General features: G+C 46.3%; 1 protein-coding gene across 2 annotated transcripts in view; it reads left to right on the forward strand.

Moving 5' to 3' along the window:
- Positions 1–21,066, forward strand: part of efr3b (EFR3 homolog B) — a 106,644-nt gene that overhangs the window by 44,440 nt on the left and 41,138 nt on the right. For both annotated transcript variants that reach the window (XR_004222861.1, XM_031903101.1), the window contains exons 2-3: positions 12,003–12,079; positions 14,661–14,788. Coding sequence is in view for 1 of the 2 variants with exons in the window: in XM_031903101.1 (XP_031758961.1) it covers positions 12,003–12,079; positions 14,661–14,788 (205 nt within the window). In the remaining variant the exon portion in view is untranslated. The remainder of the gene's footprint in view (positions 1–12,002; positions 12,080–14,660; positions 14,789–21,066) is intronic.

Below are 21,066 nucleotides of genomic sequence, written 5' to 3' on the forward strand. Positions count from 1 at the left end.
TAGTCACAATTGATCTGAAAGGCGCCCCACTGCCCTCAGGAACAGCGCTAATAACTCGCTCATCTCTATGCGCCTGCTGGAACAATTTGTAAATCTTAATCTGGCTGGCACTGTGCCCCGGGGAGGGGTAACGACGCGCCGTATTACACATTATTTATGATTTATAGCTTGTTCAGATAAAACTCCCAGCACCCCCCCCCCCAACCCCAACAATACCATAGTTTTATGGCTATGAGCAAACTTAGGGGGCTGTTCCTGCTGAATTGTGCTTAGTACAGGGGAATCCCTATGCTGCCATAGTTTTATGGTATCTCTCTGTACAGGCTATGAGCAAACTTAGGGGGCTGTTCCTGCTGAATTGTGCTTAGTACAGGGGAATCCCTATGTGCCATAGTTTTATGGTATCTCTCTGTACAGGCTATGAGCAAACTTAGGGGGCTGTTCCTGCTGAATTGTGCTTAGTACAGGGGAATCCCTATGTGCCATAGTTTTATGGTATCTCTCTGTACAGGCTATGAGCAAACTTAGGGGGCTGTTCCTGCTGAATTGTGCTTAGTACAGGGGAATCCCTATGTGCCATAGTTTTATGGTATCTCTCTGTACAGGCTATGGGCAAACTTAGGGGGCTGTTCCTGCTGAATTGTGCTTAGTACAGGGGAATTCCTATGTGCCATAGTTTTATGGGATCTCTCTGTACAGGCTATGAGCAAACTTAGGGGGCTGTTCCTGCTGAATTGTGCTTAGTACAGAGGAATCGGAGGGAAAGATGATAAAGGTCCCTGCCCTGTAGAGCTAACAATCTAAAATGGCTGGTAACCTCCCCCGGACAGAGAGTTATTTCTTTTGACCAGTAATTCTCAGGAGCTCAGTTCAGCAATGGACATTTCAGTTTTGCCCCATTACAATTAATTTTCTCATACTTTCCCAATAAATCCCTTTGTGGGTAATGGTGATGCCGCAGATCCTGGCCTGTAGGCTGGGCGCCGAGTGTGACAGCAATGCCGTGGGGCTCATTGTCTCGCCTCTCAAGCTGCTCTGTGGCGAAACTATTAGATTAGAGCTTAGAAAATTACAGTGTGAAGATCTCTGCTCATCAGTAGGATGAATTATCCGCTCCGATTGGTAAAAGCAATGACACGAAAGCTCCAGATGGAGCAAGAGAGATGCTAATGGGAAATCTTTTATCCACCTCTGGCAAAGACGTTTTCTTACTGCTCTGGTTTACTTTCCCTTTATTTCTCTCTGTGTTTGGTATATATATAATGTACTGAAACAAAGTCCAAATGCTCACTGGGCCCTTTAAAGGTGCCAGCTCCCTGTATAATGGATAAAATACTGATATTTTATACTTTATACAAATCGTATTCCTTGTTGTGTATGAATAATGTGTAGTAACATAGTAACATAGTAACATAGTAAAAAAGACGCACGTCCATCATGTTCAACCATAATGCCTATATATAACCTGCCTAACTACTAGTTGATCCAGAGGAAGGCAAAAACCCCATCTGAAGCCTCTCTAATTTGCCCCAGAGGGGAAAAAATTCCTTCCTGACTCCAAGATGGCAATCGGACCAGTCCCTGGGGCAACTTGTACTATTTATATATAGTTATCATATCACTCCTTAAGCGCCTCTTCTCCAGTGTAAACAACCCTACTTTTCCATACACTTTACCAGCTTAGTTGCCCTTTTCTGGACTCTACATGTCAGTAAATGAAATAAGAAGCACAGAGGAATATAAGTAATGAGAATAGCCTGGTTAGTACCTGTGAGTATATGGAATGAGTAGCACAGAGGAGTATAAGTAATGAGAATAGCCTGGTTAGTACCTGTGAGTATATGGAATGAGTAGCACAGAGGAGTATATGTAATGAGAAGAGCCTGGTTAGTACCTGTGAGTATATGGAATGAGTAGCACAGAGGAGTATATGTAATGAGAATAGCCTGGTTAGTACCTGTGAGTATATGGAATGAGTAGCACAGAGGAGTATATGTAATGAGAATAGCCTGGTTAGTACCTGTGAGTATATGGAATGAGTAGCACAGAGGAGTATAAGTAATGAGAATAGCCTGGTTAGTACCTGTGAGTATATGGAATGAGTAGCACAGAGGAGTATATGTAATGAGAATAGCCTGGTTAGTACCTGTGAGTATATGGAATGAGTAGCACAGAGGAGTATAAGTAATGAGAATAGCCTGGTTAGTACCTGTGAGTATATGGAATGAGTAGCACAGAGGAGTATAAGTAATGAGAATAGCCTGGTTAGTACCTGTGAGTATATGGAATGAGTAGCACAGAGGAGTATATGTAATGAGAAGAGCCTGGTTAGTACCTGTGAGTATATGGAATGAGTAGCACAGAGGAGTATAAGTAATGAGAAGAGCCTGGTTAGTACCTGTGAGTATATGGAATGAGTAGCACAGAGGAGTATAAGTAATGCAAAGAACCTGGTTAGTACCTGTGAGTATATGGAATGAGTAGCACAGAGGAGTATAAGTAATGAGAAGAGCCTGGTTAGTACCTGTGAGTATATGGAATGAGTAGCACAGAGGAGTATAAGTAATGCAAAGAACCTGGTTAGTACCTGTGAGTATATGGAATGAGTAGCACAGAGGAGTATAAGTAATGAGAATAGCCTGGTTAGTACCTGTGAGTATATGGAATGCTTATACTCCTCTGTGCTACTCATTCCATATACTCACAGGTACTAACCAGGCTCTTCTCATTACTTATACTCCTCTGTGCTACTCATTCCATATACTCACAGGTACTAACCAGGTTCTTTGCATTACTTATACTCCTCTGTGCTACTCATTCCATAGACTCCCAGGTACTAACCAGGCTCTTCTCATTACTTATACTCCTCTGTGCTACTCATTCCATAGACTCCCAGGTACTAACCAGGCTCTTCTCATTACTTATACTCCTCTGTGCTACTCATTCCATAGACTCCCAGGTACTAACCAGGCTCTTCTCATTACTTATACTCCTCTGTGCTACTCATTCCATATACTCACAGGTACTAACCAGGCTCTTCCCATTACTTATACTCCTCTGTGCTACTCATTTAATATACTCACAGGTACTAACCATGGTTTTCGCATTACTTATACTCCTCTGTGCTACTCATTCCATATACTCACAGGTACTAACCAGGCTCTTCCCATTACTTATACTCCTCTGTGCTACTCATTTAATATACTCACAGGTACTAAGCATGGTTTTCGCATTACTTATACTCCTCTGTGCTACTCATTCCATATACTCACAGGTACTAACCAGGGTCTTCCCATTACTTATACTCCTCTGTGCTACTCATTCCATATACTCACAGGTACTAACCAGGGTCTTCCCATTACTTATACTCCTCTGTGCTACTCATTCCATATACTCACAGGTACTAACCAGGGTCTTCCCATTACTTATACTCCTCTGTGCTACTCATTCCATATACTCACAGGTACTAACCAGGGTCTTCCCATTACTTATACTCCTCTGTGCTACTCATTCCATATACTGATAGGTACTAACCAGGCTCTTTTCATTACATATACTCCTCTGTGCTACTTTAGGGTTGAACGTGATGGACGTATGTCTTTTTTCAACCCAACTTACTATGTTACTCATTCCATATACTCACAGGTACTAACCAGGCTCTCCCCACTTTAATGTACAGAGGGGGGAGTGGCTATAACATTATTTATAATCAGAGGCCTTACCCATGATTCCTTACACCCCATTATTATCATTGGGATAAGGAAGTACCTGATAGGTCCATCTGTCTCGTTTCCTTGTGAGTTTAATGAGGCCTGCTGGCAGTTGTAGTTCTGCAGAATATGAAAGTTGCTTAAGCCCCTCACAGCTCAGCACCCCAACAATGAGTTAGTTGTGTGAGTTCCTGCCCGGCACATAATCTCACAGACAATAAGATCCGGCCCCATGTGATGGCACAGAAACAAATCCCCTTATTCCCCCGGTGCCCTATTTCCAACAAACAGAGCCCTTATTAAACTCCTACTGGTCAGAGCTCTGCCGCTGCCCCCCATAAATCCCCCATAATGAGGATTTCCCTGGATTTTATATGAAAATACACAGCAATACCATTTCTCTATTCATTATCCTAAGGCCATGCTGCCTGCCCATTAGGTACACCTACTCGTATGTATAAATACAAATATACAGAGAAGGAATGTTCTGGGCACACAATAAGCTGTACCCCCATACTGTACTGTCTAAGGGAAACACTATGGCACCCCCTACCCATATGTATAAATACAAATATACAGAGAAGGAATGTTCTGGGCACACAATAAGCTGTACCCCCATACTGTACTGTCTAAGGGAAACACTATGGCACCCCCTACCCATATGTATAAATACAAATATACAGAGAAGGAATGTTCTGGGCACACAATAAGCTGTACCCCCATACTGTACTGTCTAAGGGAAACACTATGGCACCCCCTACCCATATGTATAAATACAAATATACAGAGAGGGAATGTTCTGGGCACACAATAAGCTGTACCCCCATACTGTACTGTCTAAGGGAAACACTATGGCACCCCTACCCATATGTATAAATACAAATATACAGAGAAGGAATGTTCTGGGCACACAATAAGCTGTACCCCCATACTGTACTGTCTAAGGGAAACACTATGGCACCCCCTACCCATATGTATAAATACAAATATACAGAGAAGGAATGTTCTGGGCACACAATAAGCTGTACCCCCATACTGTACTGTCTAAGGGAAACACTATGGCACCCCCTAACCCATATGTATAAATACAAATATACAGAGAGGGAATGTTCTGGGCACACAATAAGCTGTACCCCCATACTGTACTGTCTAAGGGAAACACTATGGCACCCCCTACCCATATGTATAAATACAAATATACAGAGAAGGAATGTTCTGGGCACACAATAAGCTGTACCCCCATACTGTACTGTCTAAGGGAAACACTATGGCACCTCCTAGCCATATGTATAAATACAAATATACAGAGAAGGAATGTTCTGGGCACACAATAAGCTGTACCCCCATACTGTACTGTCTAAGGGAAACACTATGGCACCCCCTACCCATATGTATAAATACAAATATACAGAGAAGGAATGTTCTGGGCACACAATAAGCTGTACCCCCATACCGTACTGTCTAAGGGAAACACTATGGCACCCCCTACCCATATGTATAAATACAAATATACAGAGAAGGAATGTTCTGGGCACACAATAAGCTGTACCCCCATACTGTACTGTCTAAGGGAAACACTATGGCACCCCCTACCCATATGTATAAATACAAATATACAGAGAAGGAATGTTCTGGGCACACAATAAGCTGTACCCCCATACTGTACCGTCTAAGGGAAACACTATGGCACCTCCCAAGGATATGTCCTACCCCTGCCAGTCCCGGTTTGCACCAATAACAAACTGAGTTTATATCTGTGCGTCAGAGGAAATAATATATTCAGGTTACGTGTTTCTCCGGGACGCCGCGTCCTTCGCCTTTTGTCCCTTATTAAAATGATAGTAATACATTACAGGCCGATGGGCGCTCTGACCTGCCCGCGGTTCAGCTGTCACAACATAAACAAGCAAACAATATTCCCTGTAACGAGCGCATAAATAATTGCTGGTGTAATTATTCTTTCACTGTAATCTACTCCCCTGGAGTTAGGGACTCCCTCGGCGCTGCTCGGCCCCCCGGACCCCCGGTACCGCAGCCAATGAATCACTCCTATAGGGGACAGATCCCAAAATAGAATTACAGCCTTTGGGCCAAATGTCAGGGACGGAGGGGGCCGAGCGCAGTCCCATTTCCCTGGGGGCTTTAGATACATGGAAATCCAATAGATAAAGTAGCCAAGTACATCAGTGTGTTGCAATGAATGATATAGTAATTAGAGTTAATTAGTAGGGTTTAGCCTATAATCACTGCAATATTTGTCTCTGTGATTCATAACGATCTCGTCTTGGTAAAATTATATCGCTGACCTTTTTATGATGTTCAGGGTCCGGGGGGGGACCTTTGAGAGATGGGGACAAACACCATTAAGGAAACTTAATATCCACATACACCCCTATGTTTCTGGCACTGTGCCCTATAGGAGTAATGGGATAGTGGCAGGGCGCGGTACTGCAGGTAATAATCTATAAACTATTCTTCAGCAGTAGTACAGATTAAACAGCAGTCGTGAGAGTGATGCACTATATATACAGGTCCTTTTCAAAAAATTCGCATATTGTGATAAAGTTCATTATTTTCTGTAATGTACTGATAAACATTAGACTTTCATATATTTTAGATTCATTACACACAACTGAAGTAGTTCAAGCCTTTTCTTGTTTTAATATTGATGATTGTGGCATACAGCTCATGAAAACCCAAAATTCCTATCTCAAAAAATTAGCATATTTCATCCGCCCAATAAAAGAAAAGTGTTTTTAATACAAAAAAAGTCAACCTTCAAATAATTATGTTCAGTTATGCACTCAATACTTGGTCGGGAATCCTTTTGCAGAAATGACTGCTTCAATGCGGCGTGGCATGGAGGCAATCAGCCTGTGGCACTGCTCAGGTGTTATGGAGGCCCAGGATGCTTCAATAGCGGCCTTAAGCTCATCCAGAGTGTTGGCTCTTGTGTCTCTCAACTTTCTCTTCACAATATCCCACAGATTCTCTATGGGGTTCAGGTCAGGAGAGTTGGCAGGCCAATTGAGCACAGTAATACCATGGTCAGTAAACCATTTACCAGTGGTTTTGGCACTGTGAGCAGGTGCCAGGTCGTGCTGAAAAATGAAATCTTCATCTCCATAAAGCTTTTCAGCAGATGGAAGCATGAAGTGCTCCAAAATCTCCTGATAGCTAGCTGCATTGACCCTGCCCTTGATAAAACACAGTGGACCAACACCAGCAGCTGACATGGCACCCCAGACCATCACTGACTGTGGGTACTTGACACTGGACTTCAGGCATTTTGGCATTTCCCTCTCCCCAGTCTTCCTCCAGACTCTGGCACCTTGATTTCTGAATGACATACTTTGGACCACTGAGCAACAGTCCAGTGCTGCTTCTCTGTAGCCCAGGTCAGGCGCTTCTGCCGCTGTTTCTGGTTCAAAAGTGGCTTGACCTGGGGAATGCGGCACCTGTAGCCCATTTCCTGCACACGCCTGTACACGGTGGCTCTGGATGTTTCTACTCCAGACTCAGTCCACTGCTTCCGCAGGTCCCCCAAGGTCAGGAATCGGTCCTTCTCCACAATCTTCCTCAGGGCCCAGTCACCTCTTCTCGTTGTGCAGCGTTTTCTGCCACACTTTTTCCTTCCCACAGACTTCCCACTGAGGTGCCTTGATACAGCACTCTGGGAACAGCCTATTCGTTCAGAAATTTCTTTCTGTGTCTTACCCTCTTGCTTGAGGGTGTCAATGATGGCCTTCTGGACAGCAGTCAGGTCGGCAGTCTTACCCATGATTGCGGTTTTGAGTAATGAACCAGGCTGGGAGTTTTTAAAAGCCTCAGGAATCTTTTGCAGGTTTTTAGAGTTAATTTGTTGATTCAGATGATTAGGTTAATAGCTCGTTTAGAGAACCTTTTCATGATATGCTAATTTTTTGAGATAGGAATTTTGGGTTTTCATGAGCTGTATGCCACAATCATCAATATTAAAACAAGAAAAGGCTTGAACTACTTCAGTTGTGTGTAATGAATCTAAAATATATGAAAGTCTAATGTTTATCAGTACATTACAGAAAATAATGAACTTTATCACAATATGCTAATTTTTTGAAAAGGACCTGTATATATATATATATATATATATATATATACACATTATAAGAAAATTATCTTTAAAGTAACACTGTCATGGGAAAAAATGTTTGTTACAAAACCCATCAGTTAATAGAGCTTCCCCAGCACTCAATAGTAAGAAATCCAAGTCCGACTTGGGACTCCTCCAGTTACATGGGAGCAGGAGAAACAATAGGTTAGCTGAAAGCAGTTCTAATGTGTAGCGCTGGCTGAAAGCTCAGACTCAGGCACACTTTACTGCTGCGCTGCAAGTTGGAGTGATATCCCCCCCTCACCCCCAGCAGCCGATCAGCAGAACAATGGGAAGGGAGCAAGATAGCAGCTCCCAGTAGGTATCAGAATAGCACTCAATAGTAAGAAATCCAAGTCCGGCTTGGGACTCCTCCAGTTACATGGGAGTAGGAAAAACAATAGGTTAGCTGAAAGCAGTTATAATGTGTAGCGCTGGCTCCTTCTGAAAGTTCAGACTCAGGCACACTTTACTGCTGCGCTGCAAGTTGGAGTGATATCCCCCCCCCCTCACCCCCAGCAGCCAATCAGCAGAACAATGGGAAGGGAGCAAGATAGCAGCTCCCAGTAGGTATCAGAATAGCACTCAATAGTAAGAAATCCAAGTCCGGCTTGGGACTCCTCCAGTTACATGGGAGTAGGAGAAACAATAGGTTAGCTGAAAGCAGTTCTAATGTGTAGCGCTGGCTGAAAGCTCAGACTCAGGCACAAGGCACTGAGATGGCGCCTACACACCAATATTACAGCTACAAATACATTTGTTGGTACAAGAATAAAAGGTTAAATGGCAGAGGGAATTATTTGCTGTGTAACAGTGTCATTTAGAGATACAAAGTGCCCCATAAATATCATGGCAGTGTCCCTTTAAATAAATCCCTGGGCAATGTTGGTGTTTAAATTCATTCTATTCAATGTATTCTATGTGGAAGGAGGCAGAGGAATAACTGACTAGAGGGGAAGTCATTTCAGCAGATGTAACTGAATCCCCAGCTCTCGTGCCTTTATAACCAAGAGGAACATCTGCCGAGAAATTGGCTCAGCGCCTCTCTGTGTCCCTATGTAATTACTGGTACAATTGTGTGTAATCAGGCAAGGGGAAGGGGAGGCGTCATCCCAACACTATCAGCCAATCACCTGGGTCTGCCTGTCAGTGTAGGAATATTTCACTAGGTCCATCAGTACTGATTATACCAAATGTATCTCAGCCATAAAGCAGGGCAGGACTGCTGCTTACAATGGGGGGATCAGATAGGATCTGTGCCACTGTGACAGAATGCTCTGTTATACAGATAGCTAGAATCTCAGCCATAAAGCAGGACAGGACTGCTGCTTACAATGGGGGGGGATCAGATAGGATCTGTGCCACTGTGACAGAATGCTCTGTTATACAGATAGCTAGAATCTCAGCCATAAAGCAGGGCAGGACTGCTGCTTACAATGGGGGGGATCAGATAGGATCTGTGCCACTGTGACAGAATGCTCTGTTATACAGATAGCTAGAATCTCAGCCATAAAGCAGGGCAGGACTGCTGCTTACAATGGGGGGGATCAGATAGGATCTGTGCCACTGTGACAGAATGCTCTGTTATACAGATAGCTAGAATCTCAGCCATAAAGCAGGGCAGGACTGCTGCTTACAATGGGGGGGGGGGGGGGGGGGGATCAGATAGGATCTGTGCCACTGTGACAGAATGCTCTGTTATACAGATAGCTAGAATCTCAGCCATAAAGCAGGGCAGGACTGCTGCTTACAATGGGGGGATCAGATAGGATCTGTGCCACTGTGACAGAATGCTCTGTTATACAGATAGCTAGAATCTCAGCCATAAAGCAGGGCAGGACTGCTGCTTACAATGGGGGGATCAGATAGGATCTGTGCCACTGTGACAGAATGCTCTGTTATACAGATAGCTAGAATCTCAGCCATAAAGCAGGGCAGGACTGCTGCTTACAATGGGGGGGATCAGATAGGATCTGTGCCACTGTGACAGAATGCTCTGTTATACAGATAGCTAGAATCTCAGCCATAAAGCAGGGCAGGACTGCTGCTTACAATGGGGGGATCAGATAGGATCTGTGCCACTGTGACAGAATGCTCTGTTATACAGATAGCTAGAATCTCAGCCATAAAGCAGGGCAGGACTGCTGCTTACAATGGGGGTGGGGGATCAGATAGGATCTGTGCCACTGTGACAGAATGCTCTGTTATACAGATAGCTAGAATCTCAGCCATAAAGCAGGGCAGGACTGCTGCTTACAATGGGGGGGGGGGGGGGGGGGGGATCAGATAGGATCTGTGCCACTGTGACAGAATGCTCTGTTATACAGATAGCTAGAATCTCAGCCATAAAGCAGGGCAGGACTGCTGCTTACAATGGGGGGATCAGATAGGATCTGTGCCACTGTGACAGAATGCTCTGTTATACAGATAGCTAGAATCTCAGCCATAAAGCAGGGCAGGACTGCTGCTTACAATGGGGGGGATCAGATAGGATCTGTGCCACTGTGACAGAATGCTCTGTTATACAGATAGCTAGAATCTCAGCCATAAAGCAGGGTGTATTTTCCTTAAACGAAACAGGCTCTGGTCTCTTTTATTGAGAATAATTGCTTGACAGGAATATCACGCTGTTGTAATTTCATGCAATTAATTAGGTTTAGAACGAAATAGTGATGAGGCACTTTACTTGACTCTGCATTACAGCCGGCTGCTTGCTGGCCAATAGTACGGATGTGTATTTAATTTCACCAAGCAGCGAAGCATGATTCCTGCCTCTGGTGCATTTGTTATCAGCTCACACAGGCAACCGTTCCGCTTTATATAGTCTGTCTGTTATTATGAAGAGACAGTGCCAGCTTCTTGACTGTCGGGGGTGATAGGAGTTGCCCTACTGACTTCATCTAGTCCGACTGTCTTCATTTATTTTTACTGTCGCCATTCTCCCCTACTGTTTCCATATTGCACATCCCCATCTAGTCACACTGTCTCTTTCTTCCTCTACTGTCTTAATTTAGTCCAACTGTCTCCATTCTACCCTACTGTCTCCATCTAGTACTACTTGTTATATCTTACCCTACCGATTCAATCGTGCCCTACTGTCTCCATCTTGCCCTACTGTCTCCATCCTGTCCTACTGTCTCCATCTTGCCCTACTGTCTCCATCTTGCCCTACTGTCTCCATCTTGCCCTACTGTCTCCATCCTGTCCTACTGTCTCCATCTCATCTTACTGTCTCCATCTTGTCCTACTGTCTCCATCTTGCCCTACTGTCTCCATCTTGCCCTACTGTCTCCATCTTGCCCTACTGTCTCCATCTTGCTGTACTGTCTCCATCTTGCCCTACTGTCTCCATCTTGCCCTACTGTCTCCATCTTGCTGTACTGTCTCCATCTTGCCCTACTGTCGCCATCTTGCCCTACTGTCGCCATCTTGGCCTTCTATGTCCATCTTGCCCTACTGTCTCCATCTTGCCGTACTGTCTCCATCTTGTCCTACTGTCTCCATCTTGCCCTACTGTCGCCATCTTGCCCTACTGTCGCCATCTTGCCCTACTGTCTCCATCTTGCCCTACTGTCTCCATCTTGCCCTACTGTCGCCATCTTGCCCTACTGTCTCCATCTTGCCGTACTGTCTCCATCTTGCCCTACTGTCTCCATCTTGCCCTACTGTCTCCATCTTGCTCTACTGTCACCATCTTGCCTTACTATCTCCATCTTGCCCTACTGTCTCCATCTCATCTTACTGTCTCCATCTTGCCCTACTGTCTCCATCTTGCCCTACTGTCTCCATCTTGCCTTACTGTCCCCATCTTGCCCTACTGTCTCCATCTTGCCCTACTGTCCCCATCTTGCCCTACTGTCTCCATCTTGCCCTACTGTCTCCATCTTGCCCTACTGTCTCCATCTTGCCCTACTGTTTCCATCTTGCCCTACTGTCTCCATCTTGCCCTACTGTCTCCATCTTGCCCTACTGTCTCCATCTTGCCCTACTGTCCCCATCTTGCTCTACTGTCCCCATTTTGGCCAACTGTCTCCATCTTGTCCTGTTTTTCTGCTGATCCCCACTATGTTCATAACCCTTTGCAGTCACCCCTATTTGCACCCAGTATTATGGCTGTAGGTTGCCCATCCCTTATGTAATAGTATTTCTATGTATTTCAGGGATCTGTTGCTGCTGTGGGGCGCTACGGCCTCGTTACAAGAGATTGGTTGATAATATTTTTCCGGAAGATTCCGAGGTAAGACTTCCCTATACATATTGCTAGATGGGCACTGCCACCCTGAGAAAAAGCCTTTTATTTACACAGAATAAACTATAATATTTAATTACAGAACTTTAGTCTCATCCACAATACGGCACCAAGTGCTGGGTGGCACATTGCTCCATTTTTACCCCCAGGGCATTCTTTACCCATCTTCATACCCATATTATTGCCATATTGCTTACACAGGGTAATCGAAAATTCCCTATAGGGAGTGTTTCCACCACTCAAAAGAGTCAGATCAAGACTTTAAAGCATCTAAGGGGGCTGGGAGTTGTCGCTTAACAGTTCAGCAGTAGAAGCTCCATGCAAAACGCCCCCAATTAAAGCCTCACGTGTATCCGACACATGATAGGAATTAATAGTTCCTGCCTGTAATCACATTACATCTCGGGCAATAGGGGGAGAGAGATACCAACACCTCTGGGGTCTCAGTAATGCCCCCTGTCAGCTGCCTGGCACCGGGTACTTATCCAGCATTTTTCTTTATAAATGCCATCACTCCGGAGACGATTTGTCTTTAAATACATTGGGCCAGGGCTGTCCGACTGGAGTCCAACCTGAATGGGGCCCTCTAGTGGATTTGTGAGCCCTCAGCCTGTACACCATGTCCTCAAAATGGTGCTTGTTGGATACTTGCCCCATTCCACATTTATTCCACTTGCCTGGTATTTAAAGGGGAAATTCACCTTATAATTAATGTTAAATGCCATCTAGTTGCTGGATACACATCTGCAGGCAATCAGCCTGCCATTCTAACCACTAATGGTTGCTAGGCTAAGTGGTACCCTGACAACCAGATAACATTATACACCTATTATCCAGAATGCTCGTGACCTGGGGCTTTCCAGATAAGGGATCTTTCTGTAATTTGGATCTCCATACCTTAAGTCTACTAAAAAATTATTTAAACCTTATTTAAAAGGCTAAAAGGAAAACAAAATGTCAGTGAATATAAAAAGCATAAACCATAAACCATTGAGGGCTGATCATACAATAAATATTCCTTTACTCTCTAAACTCTACAACCTTCTGACATAGGCAGCAAGTGTTGCTAATTAAACCCAATAGGGCTGTTCTGCCCCCAATAAGGGGTAATTATATCTTAGTTGGGATCAAGTACAGGTACTGTTTTATTATTACAGAGAAAAGGGAATCATTTAACTATTAAATAAACCCAATAGGGCTGTTCTGCCCCAATAAGGGGTAATTATATCTTAGTTGGGATCAAGTACAGGTACTGTTTTATTATTACAGAGAAAAGGGAATCATTTAACCATTAAATAAACCCAATAGGGCTGTTCTGCCCCCAATAAGGGGTAATTATATCTTAGTTGGGATCAAGTACAGGTACTGTTTTATTATTACAGAGAAAAGGGAATCATTTAACCATTAAATAAACCCAATAGGGCTGTTCTGCCCCAATAAGGGGTAATTATATCTTAGTTGGGATCAAGTACAGGTACTGTTTTATTATTACAGAGAAAAGGGAATCATTTAACCATTAAATAAACCCAATAGGGCTGTTCTGCCCCAATAAGGGGTAATTATATCTTAGTTGGGATCAAGTACAGGTACTGTTTTATTATTACAGAGAAAAGGGAATCATTTAACCATTAAATAAACCCAATAGGGCTGTTCTGCCCCCAATAAGGGGTAATTATATCTTAGTTGGGATCAAGTACAGGTACTGTTTTATTATTACAGAGAAAAGGGAATCATTTAACCATGAAATAAACCCAATAGGACTGTTCTGCCCCAATAAGGGGTAATTATATCTTAGTTGGGATCAAGTACAGGTACTGTTTTATTATTACAGAGAAAAGGGAATCATTTAACCATTAAATAAACCCAATAGGGCTGTTCTGCCCCCAATAAGGGGTAATTATATCTTAGTTGGGATCAAGTACAGGTACTGTTTTATTATTACAGAGAAAAGGGAATCATTTAACCATGAAATAAACCCAATAGGACTGTTCTGCCCCAATAAGGGGCAATTATATCTTAGTTGGGATCAAGTACAGGTACTGTTTTATTATTACAGAGAAAAGGGAATCATTTAACCATTAAATAAACCCAATAGGGCTGTTCTGCCCCCAATAAGGGGTAATTATATCTTAGTTGGGATCAAGTACAGGTACTGTTTTATTATTACAGAGAAAAGGGAATCATTTAACCATGAAATAAACCCAATAGGGCTGTTCTGCCCCCAATAAGGGGTAATTATATCTTAGTTGGGATCAAGTACAGGTACTGTTTTATTATTACAGAGAAAAGGGAATCATTTAACCATTAAATAAACCCAATAGGGCTGTTCTGCCCCCAATAAGGGGTATTTATATCTTAGTTGGGATCAAGTACAGGTACTGTTTTATTATTACAGAGAAAAAGGAATCATTTTTAAAAATTAGAATTATTTGCTTATGATGGAGTCTATGGGAGATGGCCTTTCCGTAATTCGGAACTTTCTGGATAATGGGTTTCCAAATAACGGATCCTATACCTGTACTTAAAGTGAACGTCCCCATGAAGAGTTCCACTAATCTCTCCCTCACAGGATGGTCTGGTGAAAGCAAACATGGAGAAGCTGACCTTCTACGCGCTCTCGGCCCCAGAGAAACTGGACCGGATTGGGTCCTACCTCTCCGAGAGGCTGAGCAGGGACGTAGCCCGACATCGTTATGGGTAAGTATATAATTAGTAGAAATCCTTTGCCCTCATTTACCTTAGGAACATGCGGAGCTGCCAGGCCCCAGCATTGGGAGTTGAATGAATAAACGTGGCCTTTAAAATCTGATCTTTTGGCAAAATGTCAGGGCGGAGAAAAGTGAAGCGACTCAGCAGTGGGACTAATAATAAGTAATTACACTTAAAAGCTTTTACCTTGTCCCATCAATTACATGAGATATTGCAGGGGCCCCTGACACAAAGGCCAGATGTCTCAATGGAATTGTCTAATCTACTGGCAGAGATTTAGCTCACAGGCTGCAGTCATTCTGCTAGGAGCCCCGTCACTTACTGTTCCAGTATTCGGCCCCTTCGGCCTTTGTTGTACCACAAATACATTCACTGAAAGATTTAGGGTTGTTTCTGGTGCCATCTTTCCATATTTTTGCTATCTCATCCTACTGTCTCCATCTTGCCCTACTGTCTCCATCTTGCCCTACTGTCTCCATCTTGCCCTACTGTCTCCATCTTGCCCTACTGTCTCCATCTTGCCCTACTGTCTCCATCTTGCCCTACTGTCTCCATCTTGCCCTACTGTCTCCATCTTGCCCTACTGTCTCCATCTTGTCCTACTGTCTCCATCTTACCCTACTGTCTCCATCTTGCCCTACTGTCTCCATCTTGCTGTACGGTCTCCATCTTGCCCTACTGTCTCCATCTTGCCCTACTGTCTCCATCTTGCTGTACGGTCTCCATCTTGCCCTACTGTCTCCATCTTGCTGTACGGTCTCCATCTTGCCCTACTGTCTCCATCTTGCCCTACTGTCTCCATCTTGCTGTACTGTCTCCATCTTGCCCTACTGTCCCCATCTTGCCCTGCTGTCTCCATCTTGTCCTACTGTCTCCATAGTACCCTACATCCATCTTGCCCTACTGTCTCTATCTCGCCCTACAGTCCCCATTTTGTCCTACTGTCTCCATCTTGCCCTACTGTCTCCATCTTGCCCTACTGTCTCCATCTTGTCCTACTGTCTCCATCTTACCCTACTGTCTCCATCTTGCCCTACTGTCTCCATCTTGCTGTACGGTCTCCATCTTGCCCTACTGTCTCCATCTTGCCCTACTGTCTCCATCTTGCTGTACGGTCTCCATCTTGCCCTACTGTCTCCATCTTGCTGTACGGTCTCCATCTTGCCCTACTGTCTCCATCTTGCCCTACTGTCTCCATCTTGCTGTACTGTCTCCATCTTGCCCTACTGTCCCCATCTTGCCCTGCTGTCTCCATCTTGTCCTACTGTCTCCATAGTACCCTACATCCATCTTGCCCTACTGTCTCTATCTCGCCCTACAGTCCCCATTTTGTCCTACAGTCTCCATCTTGCCCTACTGTCTCCATCTTGCCCTACTGTCTCCATCTTGCCCTACTGTCTCCATCTTGCTGTACTGTCTCCATCTTGCCCTACTGTCTCCATCTTGTCCTACTGTCTCCATCCTGCCCTACTGTCTCCATCTTGCCCTACTGTCTCCATCCTGCCCTACTGTCTCCATCTTGCCCTACTGTCTCCATGTTGCTCTACTGTCTCCATTTTGTCCTACTGTCACCATCCCATGATACTGTGCACATCTTGCTCTACTGTCCCCATGTTTTTCTACTGGTTCGATCTTGTTCTACGGTCTCTTGCCTTAAAGCTCTAATGTCCCCATGTAGTTCTACTAACTGCATCTTACCATACTTTCCCAATTTTGCTCTACTGTTTTCATGTTCCCCTGCTGTCTCTTATCTTCCCATACTGCCTCTCTGTCTTACCCTACTGTCTCCATCTTCCTCTACATTCTCCATCTTGTGCTACAGTCCCCACCTTGTCCAATCAGTATCTATCTCTGAATTGTGCTTAGTACAGGGGAATCCCTATGTGCCATAGTTTTATGGTATCTCTCTGTACAGGCTATGAGCAAACTTAGGGGGCTGTTCCTGCTGAATTGTGCTTAGTACAGGGGAATCCCTATGCTGCCATAGTTTTATGGTATCTCTCTGTACAGGCTATGAGCAAACTTAGGGGGCTGTTCCTGCTGAATTGTGCTTAGTACAGGGGAATCCCTATGCTGCCATAGTTTTATGGTATCTCTCTGTACAGGCTATGAGCAAACTTAGGGGGCTGTTCCTGCTGAATTGTGCTTAGTACAGGGGAATTCCTATGCTGCCATAGTTTTATGGTATCTCTCTGTACAGGCTATGAGCAAACTTAGGGGGCTGTTCCTGCTTAATTGTGCTTAGTACAGGCAAATCCCTATGTGCCATAGTTTTATGGTATCTCTCTGTACAGGCTATGAGCAAACTTAGGGGGCTGTTCCTGCTTAATTGTGCTTAGTACAGGCAAATCCCTATGTGCCATAGTTTTATGGTATCTCTCTGTACAGGCCATGAGCAAACTTAGGGGGCTGTTCCTGCTGAATTGTGCTTAGTACAGGGGAATCCCTATGCTGCCATAGTTTTATGGTCTCTCTGTACAGGCTATGGGCAAACTTAGGGGGCTGTTCCTGCTGAATTGTGCTTAGTGCAGGGGAATCCCTATGTGCCATAGTTTTATGGTATCTCTCTGTACAGGCTATGAGCAAACTAAGGGGGCTGTTCCTGCTGAATTGTGCTTAGTACAGGGGAATCCCTATGTGCCATAGTTTTATGGTATCTCTCTGTACAGGCTATGAGCAAACTTAGGGGGCTGTTCCTGCTGAATTGTGCTTAGTACAGGGGAATCCCTATGTGCCATAGTTTTATGGTATCTCTCTGTACAGGCTATGAGCAAACTTAGGGGGCTGTTCCTGCTGAATTGTGCTTAGTACAGGGAAATACCTATGCTAGGATAATTTTATGATCTCCATATGATGGCATAATTATATGGTATCTTTCTGTGCAAAACCTGGAGCTCTGTTGCCTTTTGCTCCCACACTACTTCCTGTTACAGTTAGAGCTGCATCACTTCCTGTCAGCGTATCTCTGAGGGAGCACACAGCCCATCACTAAATGGCGGCTCAAGGGAAAGGATATAAAAGGGCAATATTTACTGATATATATATTCCAAGGTCACTTAACATAATATAAACTGTCTGTTGGTTACGTATTCATTCTGGGGGTGTAGTATAGAATTAGATTGTAGGTATAGTGGCCCTTTAAATACATCGCTAGGACCCCCTCCCAAACACACACAAATATGCTCTAAAGGGCAACTTTATCCAAATCTAATTTCTGGGGGGTTAGTGCTTTCAGCCCCCGGTAAAGCCGGAATATCCCGTCGGTGTCAGATGTGCAGCCCATTTGCAGGGCTAATGCTCTCAGGATTGCGGATTAGGTGGCTGCTTTGTGCTCGCTGGGCACATCTGTTCCTCGCCGGAGCCCAGTGAGAGGGAATAGCTGATCCCCTTGCTCAGCCATTTGCATCCATTGCTCGGGGGAGAAGCCAATGCCCATCGCTCGCTGCCGCTGCCGACAGAGCTGACCCTCTTCTCGCTCGGGGCCCACGCAGAGGACGGGGGAAGATGACTTGCGGGTGCAGGTAACTGTTACACAGGGTGCCGGTGTCCCACCCGCAGGCGGATAAGGATGCAGAGGAAGGTTACGCTGTGCTACATTCCCACCGGCTGCGACTTGGCAGCTTTCCTGCATTGCAGCTCCTTCTGCCGTTCCCGCAGGATCTGATGAATTAGTTGGAGCCATTCTCTCGTTCACTTTCTCTCTTAAAAAAGGCTTCATTTTCTTTGGAAATTAGATGATATCTGGCTAAGAGCACGGGCCCTACTTCTGGCTAAGAGCACGGGCCCTACTTCTGGCTAAGAGCACGGGCCCTACTTCTGGCTAACAGCACGGGCCCAACTTCTGGCTAAGAGCACGGGCCCTACTTCTGGCTAACAGCACGGGCCCTACTTCTGGCTAAGAGCACGGGCCCTACTTCTGGCTAAGAGCACGGGCCCTACTTCTGGCTAAGAGCACGGGCCCTACTTCTGGCTAAGAGCACGGGCCCTACTTCTGGCTAAGAGCACGGGCCCTACTTCTGGCTAAGAGCACGGGCCCTACTTCTGGCTAAGAGCACGGGCCCTACTTCTGGCTAACAGCACGGGCCCTACTTCTGGCTAACAGCACGGGCCCTACTTCTGGCTAAGAGCACGGGCCCTACTTCTGGCTAAGAGCACGGGCCCTACTTCTGGCTAAGAGCACGGGCCCTACTTCTGGCTAACAGCACGGGCCCTACTTCTGGCTAACAGCACGGGCCCTACTTCTGGCTAACAGCACGGGCCCTACTTCTGGCTAACAGCACGGGCCCTACTTCTGGCTAAGAGCACGGGCCCTACTTCTGGCTAAGAGCACGGGCCCTACTTCTGGCTAAGAGCACGGGCCCTACTTCTGGCTAACAGCACGGGCCCTACTTCTGGCTAACAGCACGGGCCCTACTTCTGGCTAACAGCACGGGCCCTACTTCTGGCTAAGAGCACGGGCCCTACTTCTGGCTAAGATCACGGGCCCTACTTCTGGCTAAGAGCACGGGCCCTACTTCTGGCTAAGAGCACGGGCCCTACTTCTGGCTAAGAGCACGGGCCCTACTTCTGGCTAACAGCACGGGCCCTACTTCTGGCTAAGAGCACGGGCCCTACTTCTGGCTAAGATCACGGGCCCTACTTCTGGCTAAGAGCACGGGTCCTACTTCTGGCTAAGAGCACGGGCCCTACTTCTGGCTAAGAGCACGGGCCCTACTTCTGGCTAAGAGCACGGGCCCTACTTCTGGCTAAGAGCAGGGGCCCTACTTCTGGCTAAGAGCACGGGCCCTACTTCTGGCTAAGAGCACGGGCCCTACTTCTGGCTAAGAGCACGGGTCCTACTTCTGGCTAAGAGCACGGGCCCTACTTCTGGCTAAGAGCACGGGCCCTACTTCTGGCTAAGAGCACGGGCCCTACTTCTGGCTAAGAGCACGGGCCCTACTTCTGGCTAAGAGCACGGGCCCTACTTCTGGCTAAGAGCACGGGCCCTACTTCTGGCTAAGAGCACGGGCCCTACTTCTGGCTAAGAGCACGGGCCCTACTTCTGGCTAACAGCACGGGCCCTACTTCTGGCTAACAGCACGGGCCCTACTTCTGGCTAACAGCACGGGCCCTACTTCTGGCTAAGAGCACGGGCCCTACTTCTGGCAAACAGCACGGGCCCTACTTCTGGCTAAGAGCACGGGCCCTACTTCTGGCAAACAGCACGGGCCCTACTTCTGGCAAACAGCACGGGCCCTACTTCTGGCTAACAGCACGGGCCCTACTTCTGGCAAACAGCACGGGCCCTACTTCTGGCAAACAGCACGGGCCCTACTTCTGGCAAACAGCACGGGCCCTACTTCTGGCTAAGAGCACGGGCCCTACTTCTGGCTAACAGCACGGGCCCTACTTCTGGCTAAGAGCACGGGCCCTACTTCTGGCTAACAGCACGGGCCCTACTTCTGGCTAAGTGCACGGGCCCTACTTCTGGCTAACAGCACGGGCCCTACTTCTGGCTAACAGCACGGGCCCTACTTCTGGCTAAGAGCACGGGCCCTACTTCTGGCTAACAGCACGGGCCCTACTTCTGGCTAAGAGCACGGGCCCTACTTCTGGCTAACAGCACGGGCCCTACTTCTGGCTAACAGCACGGGCCCTACTTCTGGCTAAGAGCACGGGCCCTACTTCTGGCTAACAGCACGGGCCCTACTTCTGGCTAACAGCACGGGCCCTACTTCTGGCTAACAGCACGGGCCCTACTTCTGGCTAACAGCACGGGCCCTACTTCTGGCTAACAGCACGGGCCCTACTTCTGGCTAACAGCACGGGCCCTACTTCTGGCAAACAGCACGGGCCCTACTTCTGGCTAAGAGCACGGGCCCTACTTCTGGCTAACAGCACGGGCCCTACTTCTGGCTAAGAGCACGGGCCCTACTTCTGGCTAACAGCACGGGCCCTACTTCTGGCTAAGTGCACGGGCCCTACTTCTGGCTAACAGCACGGGCCCTACTTCTGGCTAACAGCACGGGCCCTACTTCTGGCTAAGAGCACGGGCCCTACTTCTGGCTAACAGCACGGGCCCTACTTCTGGCTAAGAGCACGGGCCCTACTTCTGGCTAACAGCACGGGCCCTACTTCTGGCTAACAGCACGGGCCCTACTTCTGGCTAACAGCACGGGCCCTACTTCTGGCTAACAGCACGGGCCCTACTTCTGGCTAACAGCACGGGCCCTACTTCTGGCTAACAGCACGGGCCCTACTTCTGGCTAACAGCACGGGCCCTACTT

This window comes from Xenopus tropicalis, chromosome 5 (assembly GCF_000004195.4).
Source record: "Xenopus tropicalis strain Nigerian chromosome 5, UCB_Xtro_10.0, whole genome shotgun sequence".
Taxonomy (NCBI): domain Eukaryota; kingdom Metazoa; phylum Chordata; class Amphibia; order Anura; family Pipidae; genus Xenopus; species Xenopus tropicalis.